The 27,104-nt window shown below is 33.9% G+C and overlaps 3 protein-coding genes and 1 long non-coding RNA gene across 8 annotated transcripts; 2 read left to right on the top strand and 2 right to left on the bottom strand.

Moving 5' to 3' along the window:
* Nucleotides 1-1,560: 1,560 nt before the first annotated feature.
* Nucleotides 1,561-20,701, bottom strand: LOC131946491 (uncharacterized). Its single transcript, XM_059307292.1, has 9 exons — nt 20,670-20,701; nt 19,488-19,801; nt 18,337-18,786; nt 5,506-5,589; nt 5,239-5,326; nt 3,714-3,787; nt 3,197-3,244; nt 2,974-3,042; nt 1,561-1,735 (listed from the first exon to the last, which is right to left on the bottom strand). The coding sequence occupies exons 2-9, from the start codon at nt 19,627-19,629 to the stop codon at nt 1,728-1,730; spliced, it is 963 nt and encodes a 320-aa protein (XP_059163275.1). The 5' UTR covers nt 19,630-19,801; nt 20,670-20,701; the 3' UTR covers nt 1,561-1,727.
* On the top strand, nt 14,318-14,983 carry LOC131946493 (uncharacterized). The gene is made up of 2 exons (XR_009387712.1): nt 14,318-14,574; nt 14,830-14,983. It is a non-coding gene; the product is annotated as an uncharacterized LOC131946493 (long non-coding RNA).
* On the top strand, nt 19,721-25,326 carry LOC131946489 (epoxide hydrolase 4). 4 transcript variants are annotated; one of them, XM_059307287.1, is made up of 7 exons: nt 19,721-19,766; nt 21,237-21,447; nt 21,784-21,908; nt 22,180-22,292; nt 22,390-22,558; nt 22,746-22,909; nt 23,274-25,326. In XM_059307287.1, the coding sequence occupies exons 1-7, from the start codon at nt 19,756-19,758 to the stop codon at nt 23,531-23,533; spliced, it is 1,053 nt and encodes a 350-aa protein (XP_059163270.1). In that variant the 5' UTR covers nt 19,721-19,755; the 3' UTR covers nt 23,534-25,326. The 4 variants fall into 4 exon arrangements, with proteins under 4 accessions (XP_059163270.1, XP_059163273.1, XP_059163271.1 ...); XM_059307290.1 differs by lacking the exon at nt 19,721-19,766 and adding an exon at nt 20,041-20,059; XM_059307288.1 differs by lacking the exon at nt 19,721-19,766 and adding an exon at nt 20,596-20,611.
* On the bottom strand, nt 24,266-27,068 carry LOC131946492 (telomere repeats-binding bouquet formation protein 2). Of its 2 annotated transcripts, none has more exons than XM_059307293.1 (6): nt 26,819-27,068; nt 25,992-26,073; nt 25,503-25,639; nt 24,927-25,153; nt 24,571-24,601; nt 24,266-24,403 (listed from the first exon to the last, which is right to left on the bottom strand). In XM_059307293.1, the coding sequence occupies exons 1-6, from the start codon at nt 26,880-26,882 to the stop codon at nt 24,306-24,308; spliced, it is 639 nt and encodes a 212-aa protein (XP_059163276.1). In that variant the 5' UTR covers nt 26,883-27,068; the 3' UTR covers nt 24,266-24,305. The 2 variants fall into 2 exon arrangements, with proteins under 2 accessions (XP_059163276.1, XP_059163277.1); XM_059307294.1 differs by having other exon boundaries at nt 25,992-26,068.
* Between the last annotated feature and the right edge of the window lie 36 nt (nt 27,069-27,104).

Raw genomic sequence — 27,104 nt, 5'->3', positions numbered from 1 at the left:
CAATAAATAAAGTAAATTCTACATTGTTTTTGGATATAAACATTGATTTTTTTCTAAAATAATAACTGGGCTTGGTCAACATTGAGTAGCCTATATGTTCAGTTAATCTAATCAATTTTAATTTACAAAAACAGCTTTTTTTAAACGCAAAATGATGGCTAAAATTCAGTTTAACAAACCCTTTTTTAAAAGCAAAAATGTACTAGATCTACCACACTTTTTGAACCTCTCTTGCCCTTTTACGTCTTGTTGGAGACTTCATAAAATCCGAGTCTTTCCTTCCTGTTAGAAACTTTGTATTAACTAAGTCTTTCCATCTTGTCGGAGACTTCATAAAAACAAATACTCACATACCCTTGCAATACACTGAGGTACCATTGATAACATTTACAACCCCCTTTGAATTTGCCAAATATATTGCCTTCATGATGATCATTGAAAAAAGAAACGGCAATTTTGTAGTATGTCTAGAATAGAATGCTTGAAATGGGCAGACCAAGTACAAAATCATATTACATTAGCCATTATATTTATGATTATATAAAATGCAAAGCAGAGAAAACTTTCAAGTCGTACACCATTTAGAGGGGTGACACCAAGGCAAAAAGTAGTAAAATATTTAGAGAATTATTTGAGGGGGGTGCAAATCGAAAGTTTGAAGGGGGGGGGGGGGGGTGTGCAAATCGAAAATTGAAAGTTTGTCCCCGGGAAGAGTCGCTACGCCTCTGGGGGGGGGGGGTGACACCCGACCTCGCTACGCCACTGGCTGGGGAGGTGGTATAATTGATCAATAGTTTAGGGGGGGGGGGATGATGTCCTGCTACCATATATCAAATGTGGTCAGTATAATGCAAAAGAGAAATCTTTAACAATATCTGAGGGAGCATTTATGTTGGAAGTTGTTGAGTGGGTCAGTGGCGTAGCGAGTTCGTGTGTCACCCGGTGCGGCACTTAATGGTGTCATCCCCCAGAGGCGTAGTAACCCTTCCCGGGGAAGAACTTTCAAATTTTCGATTTGCACCCTTCCCCCCCCCCCCCCCCCCCCCGTCAAGTTTTTCTCTATATATTTTGCTATTTTTTGCCTTGGTGTCACCCGGTGCGGTCCGCCCCCTCCTCGCTACGCCTCTGGAGAGGGTTCCTGTTGTATTGTGTTTGTGGAAGTAATTGAGTCGCATTGTGTTATTGTTTGCGAATTTGTGGAAGTTCTTAAGTTACTGAGTGTTATTGTTTGCAAATTTGTGGTAATTGTTCAGTCGCTTGGTATTATTGTTTGCATGTTTGTTGCGTTGTTTAGTCACATCATGTTATTGTTTACGCATTCAACACGTTCAGGAGTAACAGCAATAGTCCCTGTAACCACACTGCTGTGTGCTGACGTAGACCTTGGGTCGAAACGTCCATAGTATTTGTAACTGTCTTTAACTTGTGAGGTAACTAACACTATCTGTTTTATTATTAATATTTTCAAATATAAGTGTTCCAATAAAAATAATTTACAAAACAAAAATACAAGGAGCCTGAGTGAGAAATAGATGAAAAGAATTTTAAAAAATATAATTTTATAATTGTTATTGACATTCATTCAATTGTTGAGAAATTTTGAAATATTTATGATGAGCTCTAGATGGCAGATCTAGTCATGGTCGTCAGCAAAGCCCTCTAGGTTTAATGTGGTAAATAAGTTTTTTAAAATGTTCTTCTTCCAACTTTCAGCAAACGTTTTGTAGTCACTTGTCTGAGGATGAATGTAAAAGAATTCTTAAGGAGCATGAATAAAACACACCCTCTCATATCACAATGCATTTGTGTATTTTTTAAATTATAAAACTTATAATAAAAATTAATATAAATACATTTTTTATATAATGTAGGTGATATAACAGCATAGATCTAGTTAGCTTTAAAATAAATGAGTACAATTTTAAAAGTATCACATGAAATTTAAATTTTGCTCTGGCCTTGAACTATTTGAAGGAACATTTGGAATAAAACTGCGTGCACCAATTGTCTCACTTCAAATGAACAGGGCCTACCGGATTTGCTATAGAGTTTTAATTACTTTCTCGAATACACAGCAGGGGCGGAAATACAGTGCCGCCAGACCCCGCAATGCGGGGGGGGGGGGGGGGGGGGGCAAGGCGACCATAAAAAATTGTTATAGTAAAAAAAAAATTTCTTGCATTTTTGACTTAATGTTTGTTTTGTAAAAAAGATTACCGTAGCTGCTGTTGGATTTTCTTATTCTATAGACACCACTCCACGCTCATTTTTCCTTCGTTTTAAAACCACTGTGAAAGCCGAGTCCCCTTTCTCCTACAATCAAACTTATCAAAGATAAGCAAACGTTCAAACCACTTCCATAACTTATTTCCCTTTTTTAAATAGTCAAATAGTGATGCTCATGCTCCTTTTAATAGATTTGTACTAAACAAATTAAAAAGCAATTACTTCTCTTTATTGTTATTTCTTTATAAATTACTTACTAAAGAATGACACTGTATAAAAAGAAAATGTATTTTGAATGTATATGAATGTTTAAAAATTAGAACAGAAGCTTAAAAATGATGTCATAAAGTAAAATAAGCCTGTAAAAATGAAAGCATTAACGATACCATATTTTGAACTGTAAAAACATTCAAACAACATATAGGCATATTTCTACCTTCTGACAAATATGTCAACTATATAAACAAAATATAACTGTGGTATACCGTGGATCTGTAGTGTGTAAGAGTTTATAAACATTTAGAGTAACCTTAGTTACGTCATTTTAAGATACACAAAATTCCTCTATATGGGCCTAATTTCTTATATTGGAATGAAGGGAGATAATAAGTAGTGCAATTGTACATAATTTCTTGGAAAATATTGAATGAAAAACAATTTTCCAAAACAGATTTTCGTTTAAAAAAAAATTCTGGGCTCAACTATAGTGCGTGTGATAAGAGGATAATTGAAGGTCAGTCAAATTACCTTTCACATCTTTGGTAGCAAGCCATGCCTGAAAGTCTTTTTTTAACTCATCTAACAATGAGTTTCCAACTTAAATTAGAAAAAAAATGTTATTACAGCATAGGCCTATATAATTATAGATCTAGTCTTTATTGCCATTGTATCTTGCAACTAAATCATCAAAATATGAAACATAATTTACATCATTCTTATAGGTAGACTCCTCTCTATATAATTTACATACATGCAGCCATTGGTCCCATGCCATAGTGTCCAAGTAAAGATACCTGAGCTGTTCAATAAATACATTTGAGTTATGTAAAATACTCAAATTATGTAAAAATATAATTCTGAAACTCTAAACTGTTAAAACGTTTAAATCCTAAGTGCAGGTGCATGATGTTTTAAAGTATAGCTTTAATCCTGTAACTCCAAGTTAAACATCTCTTCTATTTAGTAACGGATATAGAATTTACATCTTTATAAAAACAATGTGAGGATCTTAACGCAATTTGAAACATTCGCATAAAATAATCAATGTACAGTTACGATTACTAAATTATTAAAAAAAAATTGTTTAAATTCCAGAATTTTCATTGTAAAAAACTAGAAACAGTAGCGTAAGGACACCATATTAAAAATTAGTCTTTGGAACAGGCGGCGCTTAACTGCATCAGGAGCTAAAGGGTTAATTAATTTCAGTTAATCGAGAAACGGCCACGGCCAACCTTCCAAAAGTCACGTAAGACAAAATATCTCACCATTTCCTCCATGGATCGTAAACTTTATCTCTAAGTTAGGACCAAACGACAGTCCTAAATGACACTGTGGAGTGCAGAGGCGTAGCCAGGGGAGGGCGGGGAGGGCGGCCGCCCCGGGCGCCGACCCTAGGGAGGCGCCAAAAGGGGTAAAAAAATAATTAAAAGCTAATTTTAAGCTGCATTTTTTAAATATAAACAGTCAAAGTAAAGAAATTTAACGGCTGAGAGCCTTTGCATACTGATTTAACTGCTTTCTACCTTGATTGTGTAACTGTAAAGCGTATATCTTTAAGAAACGATGACCGGAAAAACCGCTTTCCAGCTTTCCTAGATGGGGGGGGGGGGGGGCGCTTTTTCGAAGACTAAAATCGGAAAAATTCACAACGGATTAAGGAATAAATAACCGATATCACTCAGAAAAGAAACCCATTTAACTAAAGCGTATTTTACGATTGTGTAACATAATAAAGAGTGGCGTTTAAAATCCGCTCTACCATTTTTGTCCAAGATGGTGGGACGCTTTTTCACTAAGAAAAATCGCAGGATTTGTACTAGATCGGTTGCTAACACTTAATGTACGATTTCACTACCCAGTTTTGCTAAGTAATAACGCGACTCTCAACGATTCTCTCAACTTGATCGTGATAGATCAGATACTTTTACTTGATTGCATTACATCTTGCCTGGATCACTGCATTAAAGAGAAATAAATATAACGTATTCTTGTATCGCTATCCGATCAGTAAAATAGCAGACTGTTGGAGCGGGTGGATGGGAAGCGACACTCTTTGCCAAAATTTTAAGAGAGAAGAAAATTAGTATATTGTACTGATTATTACTTTGTTCAACCTAACTGATAATTCAAAATTGCAATATTAGCCTAATAATAACTAAATTGTTCTAAAGACACGACCAAAAGTAGACCAAATAAGGCTTGCACCTTCTACAAAATACACTCTAAAGCATTGGTTCTTAACTTTTTGGAGTATCGAACCCCACCAGTTTCATATGCGCAATCACCGAACCCTTCTTAATAGTTGTATCGTCCACAATGACAAAATCCGATCGTGAATCCTATGAGTCGGGTGTGTGTCTTGAGCTCCGCGGAAGCCCTGAGACTGAATTACCGAACCTCACGGGTTCGATGGAGCCCACTGTTCTAAGCTCTTCTGATTTTTTTTTCTACTTTTTATTCGTTTCGGCATCTTAAGGGGAATTTGATTGGCGTCCAGTGAAGTTTTAGGGAACGACAATCAGCGTAATTGTTAATTTTTTTTTTTCCAGACTGTCGCACACACAAACACACACGCATAGTATATATATATATATATATATATATATATATATATATATATATATATATATATATATATATATATATATATATATATATATATATATATATATATATATATATATATATATATATATATATATATATATATATATATATATATATATGGGGGCGCCAAACTGAAAGTTCGCCCCGGGCGCCGGCAAGGGTCGCTACGCCTCTGGTGGAGTGTGACCCGTAAGAGAGCACAAAACCTGAGCTTCCTTTGTTTCAGTCTCCATTGATAATATAACCCATTTTCCATTATTGTTTGGTGAAACTAGACCGCAAAAAAAAAGAAATTTAATGCATTAGAATTAAATGTTAATGTCCAACAACTAATTGCAAATATATATATATATATATATATATATATATATATATATATATATATATATATATATATATATATATATATATATATATATATATATATATATATATATATTGAATACTCACGCGTGTCGACCGCAGCCAGATCTATAGTGCAACCAGTGCTGCCAGTTTGTAATGTTTTTGGCGAACTTTTTGATATGTCCAGTACTATCAAAATGAAAAATAATACTGATATATTATCTTAAATAATATATTATTTAATTAATGAAGAATAGGATGACCGATCCCACCCACCTCCGTTTTCCTTTTCCTCTAAAAAAAACGAAATGAAATAGCAACACCCAACTATGATGTATGAAACATTGTTCATTAATATTTTTAATGGTTCTAAAAATAGATATTCGCAGATAAGGTATCTGTCAATTCCTGCTTTATTAACTTTGCACGCCTTTTTGTGCACTTGCTGATTAGTCAAACTAATGCAAACTTACTTAGTCCCAAAAAAAAAAATCATTATGCGTGAATCATGCGTAGAGTTACTTTTGTAGTTGGAGCTAGCCCCCACCCCCACGGTGATAGTTTTAATAGGTGCACACTTAATAGTAACGATGGTTATGTATAACATTTTAATAATACTGTTTCATATAGCATTGTTTTCTCTATAATTAGCAATTTACGTCATGGTGTCACTCCAACCCCTTGTCGGCATTGTCGATTTGTACTTATAAAGACTATTTAACTTTAATTAATCATTTATGGAACTGTCAAAAAAGCATTTTTTTCTACACAGTTTGCATTTTTTTTTCGCCTTGGTGTAACCCCCCCCCCCCCCCCCCCCCCCAAATGATGTCACCCGTTGCGGTCCGCACCCCCGCCCCCGCTATGCCTCTGCCCCAGCTTAAAATGTTTTTTTTTAAAATGTGTATCCAATTGGCGACCCCTTAAAGTCAGCGCCCAGGGCGGCCGTCCCACCCGTCCTTCCTTAGCTACGCAACTGGATGGTAAGGAGCACGACCGCTAACACGTTTCGTAAATTTGATTCAAACTTTTTAAAAAACCAGCCACATAGAATGTTTATCTCAAATTAATACAACCCACGGAAATGCTCCTTAAAAATCGTTCAATACAAGGGGATGGAGTGGATTTTTATTTAATTTGGAATGGGGATTCTCTTTACATCAAGGGGTCATCTATAAATGACGTCAGGCTTTTTTGGACGATTTTTACCTCCCTCCTCCCCTCCGTCACACGTCGTCACAAAAAAGCCAGGAGCCCCCCCCCCCCTAAAATGACGTCACACCTCAGCCTACAACCGACCTAAAAATTCCTGTTGAATTTTTCTTAAAAGATCATTTTCCCAAAATCTTGTCATAACTCTGTCAACATAGAGTATTTTGATCAATTGCTAGTACAATTTATTGAAAACGTTTTCTAAAACGCGAAACAGCTAAAACTCGTTTTCTAACATTGCTTTTTTACATTGCAAAAAAGTGACGTCACACCATCTGAACCACTCCCCCTCACCACACACCGTCACAAAATTACGGACCCCCTCCCCCCTACGAGTGTGAGTCCTTTTATGGACGACCCCTAATCCAACATGAATATTTGTTTTTAAGTGTTTTTTTTCTTTAGTTTATAATTTATTGTAATCGTAAAAGAAATGGAAAATGCGATTTTGACAAATCTTGACGTTTTACAATATTCCTGACCGTGACAAGGTTTGATTCTTTCAGACATTTTTATAGGTGGAGAGGTGATTGGGTGGGGGGGGGGGGGGAGCACTAGACGTTTCCGGGAATGGGGTTGCGCACTTCTTTACTTAATTTCAAAAATTTCCAATCCAGATATAAATAAACAAAAATATTTAATTAGTGAAATAGTAATTTTATTTAGTATGGAATCAATTTTAATTAATGGATAGACAAAAAAAAAACATAATAAAATGATATTTGTTCTTTTAAAGTATTTATTATGTATTCTGCTTCAATGTGCGACACAACAATTATGTTTTAAATCATAACAATATTTTTAAAAAATACAATTTAATTTATGTTGTAAATTATGAGGCTAAATATTTTAGCGATTTTAAATTAGGATAAATTGTGAGGGATTGAGAAGTCAGCGATCTAAGGTAAGGTCTGATATATATATAGTACAAAAAAACGGGATTCTAACCTTTAATGAAAAAAACCGCCCATTTTTTCTATTGCGTGGTAAACGCTTTCATAACTTAGATCTACTAGATCTGCAGTCAAAATAAATGAATACCTTTAGATCTGCCACTTTGAGTATCATAACCTTTCACAGCACAGATCGCCATTTTGAATGCGGACCGGTACACCGCGATGGCGGATGTTTACTTACTGAACGATCCGTGACGTCATATGCAAGGACTCTATGGGTCAGTCGAACTCATTTGAAAAATTACCCGAAGGCATGCGCTTGGTTTTATTGATCACTAGGGCCTACATTGTTGTTAGCAACGGCCCCACAGACACAACCATAATGGAATCTTCTTAAATGGAGGTTTATTTTACTGGTAGTCAACGTAATACAAATAATATGAGTAGGCCGCATGTATGCCTACCATAGCCTTGCCCTTATTGAAAAAAATAAATACTTGACTGTTAAGCTCACTACAGCCTTGCCCTTAACACTAATTAAATTTTTTTAAATAATACTAATAAATTAATTATACTTGACTGTAACTAGATCAATAAACCAAAAAAAAAAAATATATATATATCTAGAAGGCCAACACACCTATTTATTAAGCCTTAACCTCGAGTCTATTATTAGAGGAGGCCTACTGTTGGACATCGGTAATACAAATCAAGAGTATTAGATCACTAGATCTAGACATTCTACCACAATAATCAATTAATCATAATTGTATTTTTAATAACACTTAATTAATAGGCCATTGTTTAAAAAAATATATAAATAATATAAAAGATTTTTTAAAAATTCCCTATCTCAATCTCTGATATAGTATAGGCCTGGCCTATAGACTTACACAACACGGTTGTCCCAGCCATTTCTTAGAAGTCTAGAATACCTTAATTCAAAGCCTAGACTGGAGAAATACAGATCTAGAATATAAGGCAAAAGGCTAGCCTACTCCTTTTACTACCGTATAATTAGAATAATCGAGCTAGGCCATAGATCGCATGTTATGTCACTTCCGCTAGGGGAGGGGGATCAATAGAAAACGTTTCATAATTTTACGTATGCGCTAAAAAGATTTTCTTTAGACTATATATTTATATAGGGTCTACAACAATGCGGTTCTATTTGAAGATAGCGTGGGTAACTTTACACATGGTCAGACAACTGTCATTTTAGGAAGGTCTATGGAGTTATTTCCCCTAACACCAGCCGGCCCACACCTCTTTGTTTAAATATATTATGTTATAATTATGTGTGTGTGCAGTAGCGTACGCGGGGGGGGGGGGGGGGGGGGAGGAGAGCAGGGGCCATTTTCAGCAAAGTGGCGCCTTTTTGGAAACTTTTTAATCGCAAAGTTTTAAACAATGATATTTGTTAAAAAATATTTTTGGTCCGCACATCTGTGTAATTTGTAAATCACAAGATTTCTTTTCATGCAGCAATTAAGCAATATTGTACTAGTCTAGTAGTGTCTACGTTTACAACACGTATTAACAGCTGCATCAGTTTGCCATTCTAAAAATAACCATTACGATGCATTGCAATGTTTAAAAAACCTCTACGGGTAGTACCACTTGGCAAGAGGGGGTGTTAGGTTTAAGGCAACTGTATAATGTATTTGCTTACGATTAATTGAATTAGAAAATGTTATACATAAAACTTCACACATAATTACTTTATATATACAGTTTAAATCGTGTGATTAATTTTAAAAAATTACAATACAGAAACAAATTCAACTGATGTGGCACCTCTATTTAAATTTACTTATGAGCAAACTGCGTAGTGGTGGGGAAATTTTGACAAGGTCAACAACGTCATCACGATGAAGTAGTAGTATTCTTACAGCTTGGGCGATAGTGATTACGATTACAAATTATATGAACAGTTACAACCCCCGTCCCCCATGAACCCCTATATAAAAAAAAATATTGTCATATACCACTGCTACTTATTTAAATCTATTTCTTTAATATATATTTGTGTAATATATATGTATGTTTAGAACAGTCATCTAAAAACTGACGCTATATTCACTCTGAGTTGGTTATCCCCCCCCCCCCCAACACACACCTTACCACCACAATTCTTCAGAGCGACATTAATGTCATACCTAGGTATACACTGGGTTGGATAATTGACCTAAAGTGACCGGACAGTGGGGAATGAAGATGAACCTCCCCCCCCCCCCCACCAACACACCCGAACTGATCTGTTAAGTACATGTAGAAAAAATGATGTACCAAAGTACCATGCCGCCAGAAAATTAGCTTTTTAAACGTAAAACTCTGTGAATATGTGAATATTTTTTTTGCAATTACCAGTAAAAAGGTGTGTGATCAATACAGTGATCTAACCAATACCTATCACTATGTTAAAAAATGATCTTTAAAGAACACAAAGAAGCGAAGTTAATTAAAAATATATTATCTGAACTAAAAGACCGAAATTTACTATTTAGTTAAATGTAGGCTGTTATTCCGAATGTGTTTCTATTACACCGAAAAGCATGGTTTTATACCAACTCTGATTTTAAAAACTTTCATTATGCTGTAATACTTTAGCATTTATGATGACGATATATTAAATTATTATAGACAAAAACATTTTGTAAACACGAACAGTGTTAAACAATTTCATTATATTCTAAAGTAATTATTTATTTGTTTTGATAAGTATAATTAAATGTGTAGATATATACATATTTTTATTAAGAGAGTGATTATTTCCCCTATTTCACTTGTCTTAAATAATTCCCCAGGAATTATTATGTAAGAAATTTTTAGCGCAATTTCATACTGACTTTTTTACTTTCTCGTATATACGAAGTATAGAGAAAGTATTGTAATCGTGCACAAAAATCACTTGAAATTTCAACAATTTTCACCGTATTACTCCTCAGTCCTTCATCACATCCGAAGTATAGAGGACTTATTTTAATCGGGCAAAAATTATCAATCCAGGTTTATCAAAATTAAGAGGTTTTATGCGTAATCCAGTCTGAAAAACTGGGCTTTGCAATTCAGTCCGTATGTCTGTGTGTCTGTCCGTGTGTAAACACGATAACTTGAGTACCGTTACAGCTAGGTTGATGAAATTTCATATATAAGTATTTTATCAAAATCGTAGATCCGTATCAACTTTTGAGCGATTTCCGATAATCGGAAGTGGTACTTTTTCTACGTTGAATTTTTCGAAAGCCTATAACTTGAGTACTATTTCAGATAGATAAATGAAATTTCACATGTAAGAATAAGATCTAATTCTCTACCTTTTGTCAAATTTTGAGTAATTTCCGTTGACCGGAAGTAGTAATTTACGCTACTTCCGATTTCTCAAAAAACTAATGTAAATTTTTAAAGTACTAATAATATTGCGCACTATTATGCACTTTTTTATTTGGCGTTCAATTGGTGTGCAATCTTTTGTCTACGAGATTTTATTCTATTTTTAAAACTTTAAGTATTTAAAATGGATTAAAAAAAAAATTCATAAAAAACGTTTTAGTAACAAGCTTTTATGTAATGATGCACTAAAAAGTAGAAAATAAATTATAGACTACTATTTAAATAACTATAAAGAAAAGCGTGGGTCACTTTAGTATCTATTGGATACCTTTACTAATGTTAAGGAAGACACCCACGCTTTTCTTTATAGTTATTTAAATAGTAGTCTATAATTTATTTTCTACTTTTTAGTGCATCATTACATAAAAGCTTGTTATTAAAACGTTTTTTATGAGGTTTTTTTTCAGTACTTTACATGTTTTATTTACAATAGAGTTACATGACTAAAAACCATTGCGCGCCTACTGAACATCACGTTCAGTAGGCGCGCAATGGTTTTTGAACGCAGCCATTACGTGATGGCGCAGCTATTGAAGGTGATGACGCGTGTGGTGTGGTTGGCTAGACATGCCTACTAATTCGGTCCAAATTTTAATTAATTCATAAAAAATTAATTAGGCATCCAATTAAGTCAAATTTAGATTCAGATTGCATTGTCTTCATGTCTTGACCCACGTGCCAACTGTGAATCGTATCGGTCAAATAGAACTGTCCGAATTTTCACTCCTGCGTTTCCATCTAGACAGACAGACTGTCGACAGAGGAAGTGAGTTAAATAAAAGCTTGTAAAAAAAATTCATAAAAAACGTTTTAATAACAAGCTTTTATGTAATGATGCACTAAAAAGTAGAACATAAATTATAGACTACTATTTAAATAACTATAAAGAAAAGCGTGGGTCACTTTAGTATCTATTGGATACCTTTACTAATGTTAAGGAAGACACCCACGCTTTTCTTTATAGTTATTTAAATAGTAGTCTATAATTTATGTTCTACTTTTTAGTGCATCATTACATAAAAGCTTGTTATTAAAACGTTTTTTATGAATTTTTTTTTCAGTATTTTACATGTTTTATTTACAATAGAGTTACATGACTAAAAACCATTGCGCGCCTACTGAACATCACGTTCAGTAGGCGCGCAATGGTTTTTGAACGCAGCCATTACGTGATGGCGCAGCTATTGAAGGTGATGACGCGTGTGGTGTGGTAGGCTAGACATGCCTACTAATTCGGTCCAAATTTTTATTAATTCATAAAAAATTAATTAGGTATCCAATTAAGTCAAATTTAGTTTCAGATTGCATTGTCTTCATGTCTTGACCCACGTGCCAACTGTGAATCGTATCGGTCAAGTAGAACTGTCCGAATTTTCACTCCTGCGTTTCCGTCTAGACAGACAGACCGACGAGGAAGTGAGTTAAAAAAAATTCATAAAAAACGTTTTAATAACAAGCTTTTATGTAATGATGCACTAAAAAGTAGAAAATAAATTATAGACTACTATTTAAATAACTATAAAGAAAAGCGTGGGTCACTTTAGTATCTATTGGATACCTTTACTAATGTTAAGGAAGACACCCACGCTTTTCTTTATAGTTATTTAAATAGTAGTCTATAATTTATTTTCTACTTTTTAGTGCATCATTACATAAAAGCTTGTTATTAAAACGTTTTTTATGAATTTTTTTTTCAGTACTTTACATGTTTTATCTACAATAGAGTTACATGACTAAAAACCATTGCGCGCCTTCTGAATATCACGTTCAGTAGGCGCGCAATGGTTTTTGAACGCAGCCATTACGTGGTCGTGATGGCGCAGCTATTGATGACGCGTGTGGTGTGGTTGGCTAGGCATGCCTACTAATTCGGTCCAAATTTTAATTAATTCATAAAAAATCAATTAGGCATCCAATTAAGTCAAATTTAGTTTCAGATTGCATTGTCTTCATGTCTTGACCCATGTGCCAACTGTGAATCGTGTCGGTCAAGTAGAACTGTCCGAATTTTCACTCCTGCGTTTCCGTCTAGACAGACAGACTGTCGACTGTCGACTGACGAGGAAGTGAGTTAAATAAAAGCTTGTAATAAAAGCTTGTAAAAATCACATCTATAGCCCGAGTTCTCATCCCCCGTTGTTTTATATAAGAATATTCGAGAAAGTTTAAGGGAGATCACTCCCGGTTTATTTTACAAGAATTACAAAACAGATTGTATTACGTTCATTGTTTTTGGTTGTAGTGTGTATACATATTTTTTTTATTAGATCGATACAATTTTTGTTTTGTCGGCCTACATTGTGTGTTTTTTCTTATTTCTTCAGAGTGCTACTTTCAATTTATTTTACATCATAGCGAAGTAATGACATACAGCTAGTAATTATATATATAATACACGTATATAGAACGTGTTAAAAATTCGGCGCCTTTTTTGCTCGTTTCGCTCCCCCTACAAAGAAAACCTGGATACGCCTCTGAGTAATGTATAATTTATTTTCTACTTTTTATTGCATTATTACATAAAAGCTTGTTATTAAAACGTTTTTTATTTAAAAAATTTCAGTGTAGGCTAGGTTAAATGGTGCGGGCGATCTGTGCTAAGTTATGGGGAGGGGGGGGGGGGGGTATCAGTGCGGACGCCCGCGAAGACACGTTAAACTTAAATCTTCGCGCTGAGAATAAAAATCTGTTTAGCTTGTGTTCCTGGGCGTCCATCTCGAAAGCTACAACAACGTACATGTCTACATTGAAGCTCGCGCAATTGAATATCTACTGGATCTATTGCCTTGCGCTCTTCGGCGAGGTCCAACCTAGGACCACACCCCGTCCGGTTGTCGTAGCGCTTATTTAAATAAGAAGTCTTCAACAAGCGATAATCTCAGTTTTTACTGTCTTTATTTGGTCTCATGCAATGTATCAATACTGATACCATCTAGTTCTCATTAGTACGTATTGATAAGAGACCGTCCGGTTGTTGTAGCACGTTAAAATCAGAGACCATCTAGTTGTCGTAGCACGTAACTCCAGAGACCGTTCAGTTGTCGTAGCACGTATTTACCAGAGACCATTAGGTTGTCGTAGCACGTAATTCTAGAGTTGTCTGGCTGTAGTGGCACGTAAGTATGTAACATATCCGTTGTCGGAGCACTTATTTATTTAAGAAGTCTCCAACAAAATGGTTACATTTTTACGATGCCTCCAACAGATGAAAAAAAACGAAGTCTCCAACCAGCCTCAGGTATTTACCAGAGACCATTAGGTTGTCGTAGCACGTAATTTCTAGAGTTGTCTGGTTATAGTGGCACGTAAGTATGTAAATGTAACATATCCGTTGTCGTAGCACTTATTTATTTAAGAAGTCTCCAACAAAATGGTTACATTTTTACGATGCCCCCAACAGATTAAAAAAAAAACGAAGTCTCCAACCCGCCTCAGGTATTTAAACAGAGACCGTTCAGTTGTCGTAGCACGTATTTACCAGAGACCATTAGGTTGTCGTAGCACGTAATTCTAGAGTTGTCTGGCTGTAGTGGCACGTAAGTAACATATCCGTTGTCGTAGCACTTATTTATTTAAGAAGTCTCCAACAAAATGGTTACATTTTTACGATGCCTCCAACAGATGAAAAAAACGAAGTCTCCAACCAGCCTGTTATTTAAACAGAGACCATTAGGTTGTCGTGTGGGACGGAGTGGTCTAGCGGTAGAGAGCTGGACTGCTAACCCGTAAGTCCGGGTTTAAGTCAGTAGACCATCCCTGAGTCCACCCAACTCTGATGGGTACCTAACTCACGTTAGGGAAAGTAAAGGCGGCTGAGCATAGTGCTGACCACATTATCTCTTCATATGCCGAGGTCACAGAAACAAGTGAACTCTACTTCACTTGCCCCATAGACCGTCAGGTTTGAAAGGGAAACTTTACTTATTAGGTTGTCGTAGCACGTAATTTCTAGAGTTGTCTGGTTGTAGTGGCACGTAAGTATGTAAATGTAACATATCCGTTGTCGTAGCACTTATTTATTTAAGAAGTCTCCAACAAAATGGTTACATTTTTACGATGCCTCCAACAGATGAAAACAAAAACGAAGTCTCCAACCAGCCTCGGGTATTTAAACAGAGACCGTCCGGTTGTGGTAGTGCTTATTTATCAGTCGCCGTCCGGTTGTCATAGCACATTTGAGCAGAGACCGTCCAGTTATGTAGTACGTATTTAGAGCAGGTTAATAGTACGACTGCTGTAATTTGGCGAGCAGACTCAGTTTGAATGGTAGCCCCAGCAAGGCGTGTAGGCTTGTTTATAAGAATCTCCAACAAGACGGGAAGACTCAGTTTTTACGCAGTCTCCAACAAAACGGGAAGACTCAGTTTTTACGCAGTCTCCAACAAAACGGGAAGACTCAGTTTTTACGCAGTCTCCAACTAAACGGGAAGACTCAGTTTTTACGCAGTCTCCAACAAAACGGGAAGACTCACGTATGGTTTCCTTCAGTCCCGTTGTTGCTTACACAAACAATACATACATAGATCTAATATTTTTTTTGCAGGCCTTTCACTCAGATTCCCATTCTTATATGCTACTATCTTGCTCTGTAAATAGACCTAGAATAATATTAAAAGTAAGGCTGCTCAATGCTTTAAGACAGGGGTCTCCAAACTTTTCAGGCCGAGGGCCGCATTAACTATCAAATTTCAGTTCGGGGGCCAGTTTCTTCCAGGCATGTCTTTGATTTTTCTGGGCAAAGTTCCTCAGCCATCACCAACAAACGATTTTTCCGTGGACAAAAAAATCTCCACGGGCCGGATGAGAGGACATCGCGGGCCGCATTCGGCCCGCGGGCCGTAGTTTGGAGACCCCTGCTTTAAGATATAAAATGTAAGCACTATAGATAGTTCTACTACTAAATATTAACATGAAAGCAATAGTTAGTCTAATCTCTCACCCAAAATGGTATCACTCGGTGCGGTCCTCACCCCCGCCCCCTCTTGCTGCGCCCCTAATTCTACCACAATAGTAGTATTTGTATTTATAATAATACATAAGCAGCCTAATAGGCTATTCAGCCATTGTTTAGAAATATATAAATAATATAAAAGATTTTTAAAAATCCTTCTCTAATATAGTATAGGTGTGGTGAAGTAATGTGTATGAAAGGCGAATACGTGGAACGGATCACTGCGTGTGTGTATGTATCATGTAGTGAGACGCGAGGCCGGGTGTGTTGACGTGTCGGGTGACAGTGGCTAGGGCCTATGTTGTGAGCGAGAGAAAGGTGGTGTGTAGGGATGAATGCGGGGGGCAGTTGAAAGTTGGAGTGAAAGCAAACAGGTTGATGTGGGACTAAGTGGCGCGTTTAAAGAGAAATAAAGGATACTACTGTGCTACCTAGCCTCAATCGTGTTGGTTGTGCATTCTTTGAGAATCTGACACACTCACAATGGGCCTGGCCTATAGACTTACACAACACGGTAGTCCCAGCCATTTCATAGTAGGAGTCTAGAGTACCTTAATTCACAGCCTAGACTGGAGAAATACAGATCTAGAATATAGGGCAAAAGACAAGCCTACTCCTTTTACTCAGTGGGAGTGGGGCACATGATGCCTGGAAGAAACTTTGCTTTTACTGCCGTAGAATTAGAATAATTGAGGTAGGCCCTAGATCGAATGTTAAGTCACTTCCGCTAGGGCTCCTATAAGGTGGGAAAAAATCAATAGAAAAAGTTTAATAATTTTACTAAAAAGATTTTCTTTAGCCTATATATTTTTATTTATATAGGGTCTACAATAATCCGGTAGCCTACTATTTGAAGACGAGAAAAATGGCCCGTTGAGGAAGGGTACAACGGGCGCTAGGCTGATAGTGCTGTCTCTTTTCTCTAAACTAAAACCAACCCACCCCCCCCCCACACCGCCCCCCAAAAAACATGTCTACCGTCCCATTCAACGAAATATAATTATATACTTTTTCCAGTGTCCGCCCCCTCCCAGAAAATTCTACCCCCGCCCCCGAAAATTTCAAGTACCCCCACCCCTCTCCGGGGAGGAAAAAGTCTGAAAGAAACACTGGTGTCGCGCTTAGCCACTACCCGAAGAATTGCATTAAAGAAATTGCAAGAAAACCACTTTTTAGATTAGACACATTAATTAGGCGGTAATTTTATTATAGAGTATCGATGAAGAAATTTCTTTTGAGTTGGGGAGGGGGGGGGGGGCTCAGACGTTCTTACGCGGGGGGTGGGGCTTCGCCCCTACCCGAAGAATTGTATGCAAGAAACTCTTCACGCAAACCATTTAGATTAGACAACATTTCCTTTTTATTCAATGTTTACGCGATAATCAATGACGTCATTATATTACTGTGTGCACTTTCCGCCTTGAGATTATTTTCAACTCTATGCTAAATGTTGCGACGTCATACTTCGTTTTTCGAATTACTATGCAGGTTTTTAATTTGCTTGTGTTTTCTCTAGAGCGTTCTTGTCAGACAGAGCGTTCTTGTCAGATAGATAGACAGACAGCGAAACTATTATTTGAAGATAGCAGTGTTTAGCTATACACATGGTCAGACAACTGTCATTTTAGGAGGGTCTCTATGGAGTTATTTACCCCTAACACAAGTTGGCCACACCTCTTTGTTTCATTATATTAAATGTGTGTGTGTGTTGTTAGCCATAAAGATGGTTTGTTGACCACAGATTACACCTAGGCAAAAGCAAGTTAAAATGTGGCCTTCCAACACAGTCAAATTGAACCAACTGGTCATTTTAATATACAGCATAAAATATTCATAGGGGTGTAGTAATGATATATTTGTGTGTGGTGGAATAATTGTCAAAGTTGAGTCTATATTATTTGAAAATGTTTTAAAAGGAACACCTGTTAGGTGCTTATCAATGAGTGGACACAGGAATGTTCAACATACTTTAGCCCTGAAATTGTGGTGGACAGGAATAGCCTGTAGTGGGCACAGGATGAGTAGCCAACAGACTTTAGAACTGATGTGTAGTTGGCACATTAGTAGCCAACAGGCTTTAACCTTGATGTTGTGGTGGACACAGGGAGTCCAACAGACTTAGCCCTGAAATTGATCTTAAGGTTTTTGGTTTAGCAATTACGCTGTCTCTTTTTTCATTTAAAAAAAAATGTTATTGTGCAAAATACATTAGAAATGTTGATGTGCTTGTATTTAAAGTACACAGCTCAGTTAAACACCAATTGATCTCTTCTGTTCAGGAAAATTCGAGTCCTATCTATCACCTTATTTCATCAGCATGTTGGTGGTTGCTGGTCCAGGGCTGTTGATGGAATATTTCAGGACGTGCTCTTTTTCTCTGGATTATTTGTAGCACTTCCACTTGGAAGTCAAGGAAATCATTGTCACTTAACGTATCCACCTGCGGCATGATAGATTTAAAAAAACTCATTCTTGGTGACTCACACTTTTGTTCCTGGTGTTGCTGAAAACATTTAATTAGTTCATCTTCATGTTTAATCAGTTTGTCTCGTTTACTATTAAGGTTAAGTAGTTTAGTGACAGCAAGTTTCATTTGGGCTTCTTCTTCTTGCCCGTTCAATTCTTTTTTTACTGGGCCATCAATAACAGTTACTTTGTTAAAATGCACAGTTCTTTCTAAAGCATCACCAACATTGCAGTTGACACTAGTACCATGGAAAGACCTTTCAGATTCATCACTTTCCATGCCAGGATCTATATAACCTGGCATGGCACGAGACTTCTTTGCTGGTATCAGAAACATCATGTCCTCTTGAAATTTCCATTCTTTTTTGTTTGCTGATCCTCTGCCTGACTTTCTGTTTTTTCTCTTTAAAGCGTTACAGAATCCTCTAGTGAGCTGATCCCAAGTGGTTTTGGCACCAATGGTCACTCCTATAAAAATGGAAATAAATTAAATTATGATACTTAAGAATTGCTTATTTGACCTAGTTTGGAGTCTATAATTAAGTAGGTCGGAAATGACCGAAATGAAAAATAAGTTTCAATATGCCAAGTTTGCTCAGTGCTTATTTTATATTGAAATTATAAATAAATATATAATCTTAAACAAACAGGCTACAATACCATAACTTATTTTAACCATCGAATACTAGGCTATAGGCCCTATATAATAATAAATATTAAATATTGACTATTACTAAGTCCATTCATAGAGATTGTTTTTACTCTGCAAAGTGCATTGATTGGTTGAAGTCTCTGAAACAACAGCATACTAATTTGTTTTTAAATTAAATGTCATCAGGACTAGATTTCTAGATCTACTAGATTTAAATTAAAATCATCTAGATCTAGTTGAATGGGCTAGGCCTTGATATACTACGTCGCCCATCCTCCCCCCTCCTGATTTTAGGTTAACCATTTTAATATAACCATAGCATGAAATCTTATAGAGCTACTAAAATATGTCTAGATATTAGATAATATATAATGCTTAGATCTGTTCTGGTGACAAATTCCTAACTAACAATCAGACAAAAACAGCAGTGACGACAGCGCAAAAAAAAAAAAAAAAAAAAAAAAAGCGCATCGCATCATCGGATGATTGGCTTTGCTTTGATTGCACACAACCGCACCTGGTGGAGGTTGTATGATCTGTTCTATCTCTTCCCAAACTAGCTTTCGCTGCTCTTTATTCTTGTAATCTTTATTTGAAGGATCCCAGAGTGACGGACTGTTTCTTACAAGTTCGATAACGATCTTTTTATATTCATCCATTTTAATCGTTTATGCTCTGTTCTGTATCATTTACTTTGGGCCAGGCCTAGGCCTACCAAAATAGTAAAATGTCCAACTTCTCGTTTTACTCCTCCTCTTCACGCGTGAAGAGTGCATCGAGATCAGATGGAATCATGGTAAAATTGTTTCCAGATCGATACAATCTTTAGGCCTAAATGAAAAAAATAAAAATAAATAGATCTAGATCTATATGCTGTTGTGATTGTTAAATAGTATTAAGTACCAATCGAGTTAAACTTGTAACAGAATAAAAGTAAAGCTCATCAATATAGATAAAAAAAAAATACATGCATGTAACTAGATCTAGATTCTAGCTAGGTCTAGTTTTAATTTTTAATACTCCGAACGTCACACGTGAAGAGTGAAGCTAAATGCTAAATACTGAAATACGTGAAGTCGAAATTCACCTGTAGGCCTAGGCTTGTCTAAACAATATATATTATAAGGCACTAGATCTAGAATCTAGATCTAAAAGAGTTATGAGTAGATAATACTAGATATAGGCCTTTAAATGTAGATCTATTATTTATTCCAAAAAAAAAAAATTAGACCTAACCCAAATTTTGAAATTAAAAAAAAATACCGACCTGGTTATATAATTGAAGAGTATAGTCTATTATTAGTATTATCTAGTCTAGATTTTATTATATATGCCTAGAGGCGATATGGGCATTATGGGGTGGTATTCATTATTTAACTAATTAAACAGACCATGATGAAAAAATAATATTGATAGGCGTCTAGAGTCAAGATAGATCTAGAAAACTAGAGACAGATCTATTCTGTGTTGATCAAAAGCAGACTAGTCTAGAGTCAAAAGAAAAAAAAGTTAGATAGGCCTAAGTTTTTTTTTTTTTAAATATTGTTTTCTCGTGTGGTTTGCCAATGTTAAGGTTTTGTCGTCAATTACTCTAAGTTCAAAGTCCATTTATTAATGTTAGTAAAATTCATTAGGCCTACGGTGATTATAGTGACCACTAACCGTATCCAACATATTAATTATTTAAAAAAAAACATACTCTCGATCTATCTATTGAATAGGCTAGATTCTATTCTATATCTAGATCTATAGATAGAAGAAATCTAGATCTAGATTTAATTTAAATTAATAATAAAATATGCCACATATCTAATATATTCTATAAATACTATAATTCATTAAATAGTATGATAATTAAGGCCTAATTTAAATTATTATTAGCCTATTATTTTTACTGTAGGCCTAATTGGCCTAATACAAATTATAATACGTTCTGGTTTAGCTATTTGAAAAAAAATAATAATTAGCTGCAAATTTTAATGCATATATATATATATATATATATATATATATATATATATATATATATATATATATATATATATATATATATATATATATGCCCATATATATATATATATAGATCTATGTATAAAAAAATTGTATATTGTATTGTATAGGCCTATATTATATATTATATAAGGCCTACATAATACTATATATATATATATATATATATATATATATATATATATATATATATATACATACACAGCCTATATATTATACAGCCTATATAAAATATTTTACCTTTTTTTGTTCACAGCTTCAAAATGAAGACATGTATTTATCACTGTCTTTATCTGTTCATGCTTATGAACATAAGCATATTGTTTGCAATTCTTGTTGTGATACGTCTTGGAATTTTACTTATAACCAAAGGCCCCAGAAAAATGTTTAAATCCACACAACGTGAAAGCCCACCAACTTGCTTGATGGACCCAAAATTAGGAACACATGGATATCTTTACATTGAGGTACACAGTCCTTTCTTGAAACAAAATATAATTCCAATTTAAAAAATCGTAATTTTTAAAAATAAATAACAATAAATCTTACACAAAATAAAAATCATATATAATTTCAGGGCTGTTATAAAGAATAGTTATAAATGTTCAATGTTTACAAGTTTCTCTTTACTCTCCAATTTTCAGATGTCTGATAGAAGTATCTACCTCTCAAATAATTATATATTTCATTGTTACAAATTCCTATCAATTCTGTGGAATATTATTGAAAAAATAAGTTTTTTTAATACATTTTTTAAATCATGTATTTTATATTTTACAGTCATTCTACATTTATTTCCCCAGGATGTTCGAATTCATTATGTAAGTAAAGGTGATTCTGATAAACCACTAATGCTTTTGATGCATGGTTTTCCTGAATCTTGGTATTCCTGGAGGCATCAGCTGAAGGAATTTTCAGACAATTATAGGTATATATTTAATCCACACATCTGATATTAAATTGTAATTGCCTCAACAGTTAAAAACTCATTTCAGTTTTATAGACCATGAGTTTTATTATTAGCTTTTCTGAGGGATGGATAAAAAGCTATAATTTATGTTATCTCTGGTTAGTAATAAATTAATAATAATTTATATGATGTTACAATTCAGACTAACTTAAATAACATTCATCAAACAAGTAATATAGTAAATCATAGGATACTTAGTAATATTTAATTTTGACTCTTGTATATGAAGGGTAGTGGCTGTTGATTTAAGAGGTTATGGCGACTCAGACAAACCATCAGGGATATCTCAATACAAAATGGATAAACTAGTTAAAGACGTGAAACAAATAATCACAGCTTTGGGTATGGTTTTTTTCTACTGTTGCTGACCATGCATTTAAAAAAACATTTCTTTATTATTATTGTAAAAATTGTATTGAAAATGCTCTGTTTTTGGCAGGCTATAGTTCTTGTGTTCTTGTTGGTCATGACTGGGGGGGTGCTATAGCTTGGATATTTTCTGGACTGTACCCAGAGATGGTGGAAAAGGTCATTGTTTTGAACTGCCCTCACCCACATGCATTCAAGAAGTATTTACAAACTAACTGGGCTCAACTCAAAAAGTCTTGGTAAATATTGACTCATTTAATAACCCTTCTAACAAGTTTATTGACGGATTAAATAAAATAACTTAGATACTAAAATAAAATGAAAAACTTTAATTCTATCATAAATATTTACCAGCTATACCTCTGCTTAAATGTGCTTTTTAAATTGTTAAGAAAAATATTGTTGCATAACTTCATTTCCTTTCAGGTATATGTTTTTCTTCCTAATTCCCATTCTTCCTGATATCTATGTGAGGCTGTTTGATATGAAATTCTTTGACATAATTTTCCGAGGAACAAAGGGTGGAGTTTTGACCAATGCTACTACTCAAGAAGATGTTGATGCATATAAATACTTATTTTCTAAGCGAGGTATTGGTTTGTTAATAAATTTCTAAAAATATATGCATAATATTATATTTAATAGTAATAATAAGTATTTAATTTTAAAAAAACTAAAATGTACCTTACCATACTAAGTTATATGATTTAGCTGCATAAACCAGAATATCTTTTTATATTAAAGCTTGTTAGAGGGTTCCTAGTTCCACTTACACTGGGGGGGTAATTCTTAAGCTTATAAATGTGAGGGAGGATAATACTTTACTGACCACACAATCGGTTTGCCATAGCAAATTGAAATATGCCGACATCAACTTCCATAAGGTTTAAGCTGTTTTCGAAGCACACAAAACAGAAAATTAAAACTAAATTTTTTTTTGTAATTGTCTTTTAGGTTCCTTGACTGGACCAATGAATTACATTCGTGCAGCATTACTGTGCAGACCGGAATCTACAACTCGTGGAAAGGTTAAAACACCTGTTCTGCTGTTGTGGGGTTGTCGTGACTTAGCTATTGAGAAAGGTCAAGCTGAAAAGTGTAAAGACTACGCAGAAGACCTTACAATAAAGTATTTACATGACGCTAGTCACTGGGTACAGATGGATGAACCAGATACTGTTAACTTGTATATTAGAGAATTTATCCAAAAATAAAAGACAAATTTTGTATTATATTTTTTTAATTGAACTCCTAGTCTTTCATATAACATGAGTATTGTTGCAGACTACAATTCTTGTTAAAATTCAGTATCTGGAACATTTATGCCTAAATTGTATCGGTGAGCTGGATTTGCCATAAACTGCTTTCCAGTTGATTTTTAAAAAATGTTAATATTGCTTCTCTTGTTTGCATTTATACTGTATGTAATCAGTTTTTCCATGTAACTACAGAAATAAGATATCTGACATTTTGAGTATTTGACACCCTGACTTGTTTAATGTGTAAAACTTTTCTTTAGTATTGATGTGAACATATACATTTTGACAAAAGATTATTCAGCTTCATAATTATATTTATAACACTAATGGGTTATATTTTACCCTTTACTCATATTGTATAAGCTAAAGGTTATATATAGTTAAATTTCATGTTTTTAACAATAATGGAAGCAAATCTTGCCAACTATATGCACTATTTGTAACTGACATTAGTATCAAAGTTACAGTTTGCACCATCAGCTGTATATTCTAGACAGAACTTTTAAATCTTATGCACTTAGTAGTCAGGCATAAAAACCTTTCATAATTTTAGTTTAAAAAATGACTCACTTGTAATTATAGTTTCTGTCTATTTAGCATAATTCGCTATTACAGTGCATACAAATTACCAGCATCAATCATTACATATTTTCAAAACAATAAATTTATGACTGCATTTATTAAACTTTCTGCATATGTCCACCAAAGATATACAATAATTCATGAATCATGCATTAAATACAACATCTACATCATCACTATTAAGATTCACATACAACAATTCTCCAGAGACTTTAGGCAAGTTTTTAATGTGAGGAATTGATTCTGAAATGTAAATATTAAAAAAAGTTAATAAGCTGTATTTTAGAATTTTCTTTTGGTTTTTTTTATTTTCCAACACAGCATGTGTGAGCATTGATTGTAGTTTAAGGAAACATTTCAGTGGTATGTTATATAGTTATATAATATTTTAAAATATTTAGTTTCCTTACCTAAGTCATGGAGTGAGAATCTATCTGTGCCCTGGAAATGAAAATTTAAAGTGTAGCATAAATGGTCAAAGGGACTTAATGCAAACTGCATGTTTGAAAAACAAACTTCAACCCGCTATAAATTTAATACTGATTTAATTATAGATCTACAATGCAGATGTAAATTTTAACAATACTTAAATAATTTATATCTCTGTTTATTTTTAATTACTTCAAATTAGGCTTACTAATTGTACTATTTTAAAATTTACAATACATTTTATTATGTTTTAATTAAACAATTTCATAAGCAGAGAAACATTTTTAAATATGAGCAAATGTATTAGGGAAGGTATCTACAATAGTTTAAAACTTACCTTAATTTTAGCAGGACTTTGGATTACATGCTTTTGTTTTAATGTTTTGGGAGGATCAGATTCATAACTTGTACTAGCTGAACACTCTTGTGAAGGTGAACCCAGAGGGGCTGATAATTTGATTATTGGATCCAAGTGAGGTTTTTTTGGTTGTATTTGATCTGTTGAATTTGAAGAACTCTGGCTTTCATGTTCAGAACCTGACTTTGATTTCCTCTCTGAAATACCTGTGAATATATGTCAGCCATATAATTATATAACCATACTATCTATTCAAGTGTTGAAATGTATCTCAGTCAGGTAGATTCTACATGATATGGGTAAAGTCTTCAAAATGTAAAATACTAAGATTCTGACCTGTTATCTATTTAAACTTTTAAATAAAATTTACTTAAACATACTTGTTTGTTTATTTATATATCACCATTATTATATATTTATAAATTAGGCCTATATGAAATTCTAGAAATTTCACTGGCTCTTAAAATAAATGTTTTAAAAAATAAAAGAATGACCATAAATTAGGATGAACTGTCTGCTACTTAAATCTCAGCTTCCCACAAACAAAATACTTACATTCAAGAATCTCTGGAGGAACGAGAAAATATTTGCCTAGTGGACAATTAACACCATCAGATTGTACAGCATCCCCAACATACTGTGATTTGAATATTGCCAAATGCTGATTCAAATAGGCTTCACTGTTATAGAGGCTATAAAAAAAACACATTAACCTTTTAATGTATGGTAAAAAAAGATTTAAACATAAATAGTAAACAATAGACCTATCTTAATTGTGTAAATATTTTTTGTAATGCTTAAATTACTAGCAAACACTTATTCCATAGATTTGATTTTGTGGTGATATTTAAATGTATATTATGCTATTATATCATGATGAGAGCAAAACATTACTAGTAAGCCTGTTCATTTAAGAACAACCTGTTTAAATGAAATATTTTTCTACATATGAATATAAATCTTTGTAAATGTTCCTTATTTTAATAAATGAAATCTGGCAATAAAATTATAATTTTGTTTGCTAGTTTTGTAACCATCACATACTAGTTAGTATCTTCATGATTCCAATCATCACTGAATAGAAACTGTGCAAAGTCAACATCTGCAAACTTCCCTCCATTCTGTTCTGATAGAAATAATAAAGACCAAAATAGTGAAGATATTAAATAAATAAAAATAATCTGTACCAGTCTAAGTAAATGAAGAGGAGTATGTATATTATTTGAATTTAAGTACTTTATTATAGCTGGAAAATAAATGAAGCAGTAAAGCTATAAACTAATTAATCCTAACTAACTAATTAACCTTTAAGTAAATTCATTTTATTCAACCTGCCTATTCTGTTCAAACATAAAAATGTAACATCTCCCCCCCCCCCCCCCAAATTAACAGAAATAGTTATATTAATTAAATCTAGATTTTAGCAACTATATTATAATAAATTACTATATATGATTGTTACTATAGGCCTATAACTAAAGAAAGTATAAGCATTGTTTTTTATTAAAAAGGCATAATTGTTCTAACTAAAGCGTAACATTATTTAATAATAATATTTATTATTTAGACTAGAATCTAGACTTTAGAATACTAGAATAGATCTAGATCTAGTAGTAGATCTAGCAGTGAAGTAGTACTACTACTGTAGTGTAGTCAGTAGGCCTAGGCTACACCACTACTAACTACTTTCACTTTATTTAATATTTTATATTATATATTTATTATATAGTATATTGATCTACTCGCTACTTAAACTTATATTATTCATTTATTATTTAAGTTTAAGACTAAAGTAAAAGTTAAAAAGTTAAGTATTAAATTTAATAAGAAGTAGGCCTAATAAATAAGTAGATCTACGTTTTTTTGTTTACCCCAAACGACTGATGCATTGGATACGCAGCTTTTGGAGAACCAAGCTGTCTTATCTTTAAACATTATTATAAACTAAACGTCTAGACTAAAGTAAAAAAAAAAACTAAGTGACGTAGGACAATAAAATACATGCGTTTAACTAAATCTAATCTAACAACTAAAGTTTATTTATTAATTATTAGTAAAATATTAGGCCTAAACTAAATTATTTTCTATCCAGCACACAGAATAAAATAATTTATTTGTGTAAGTCTCATTTCTACTTTTTGATTGCTTAAAAAGCTA

This window comes from Physella acuta, unplaced genomic scaffold (assembly GCF_028476545.2).
Source record: "Physella acuta isolate Inbredline_101_S28 unplaced genomic scaffold, ASM2847654v3 ptg000562l, whole genome shotgun sequence".
Taxonomy (NCBI): Eukaryota; Metazoa; Mollusca; class Gastropoda; family Physidae; genus Physella; species Physella acuta.
The sequence above is the reverse complement of the archived record's forward strand: the minus strand, read 5'-3'. Positions and strand labels throughout refer to the sequence as shown.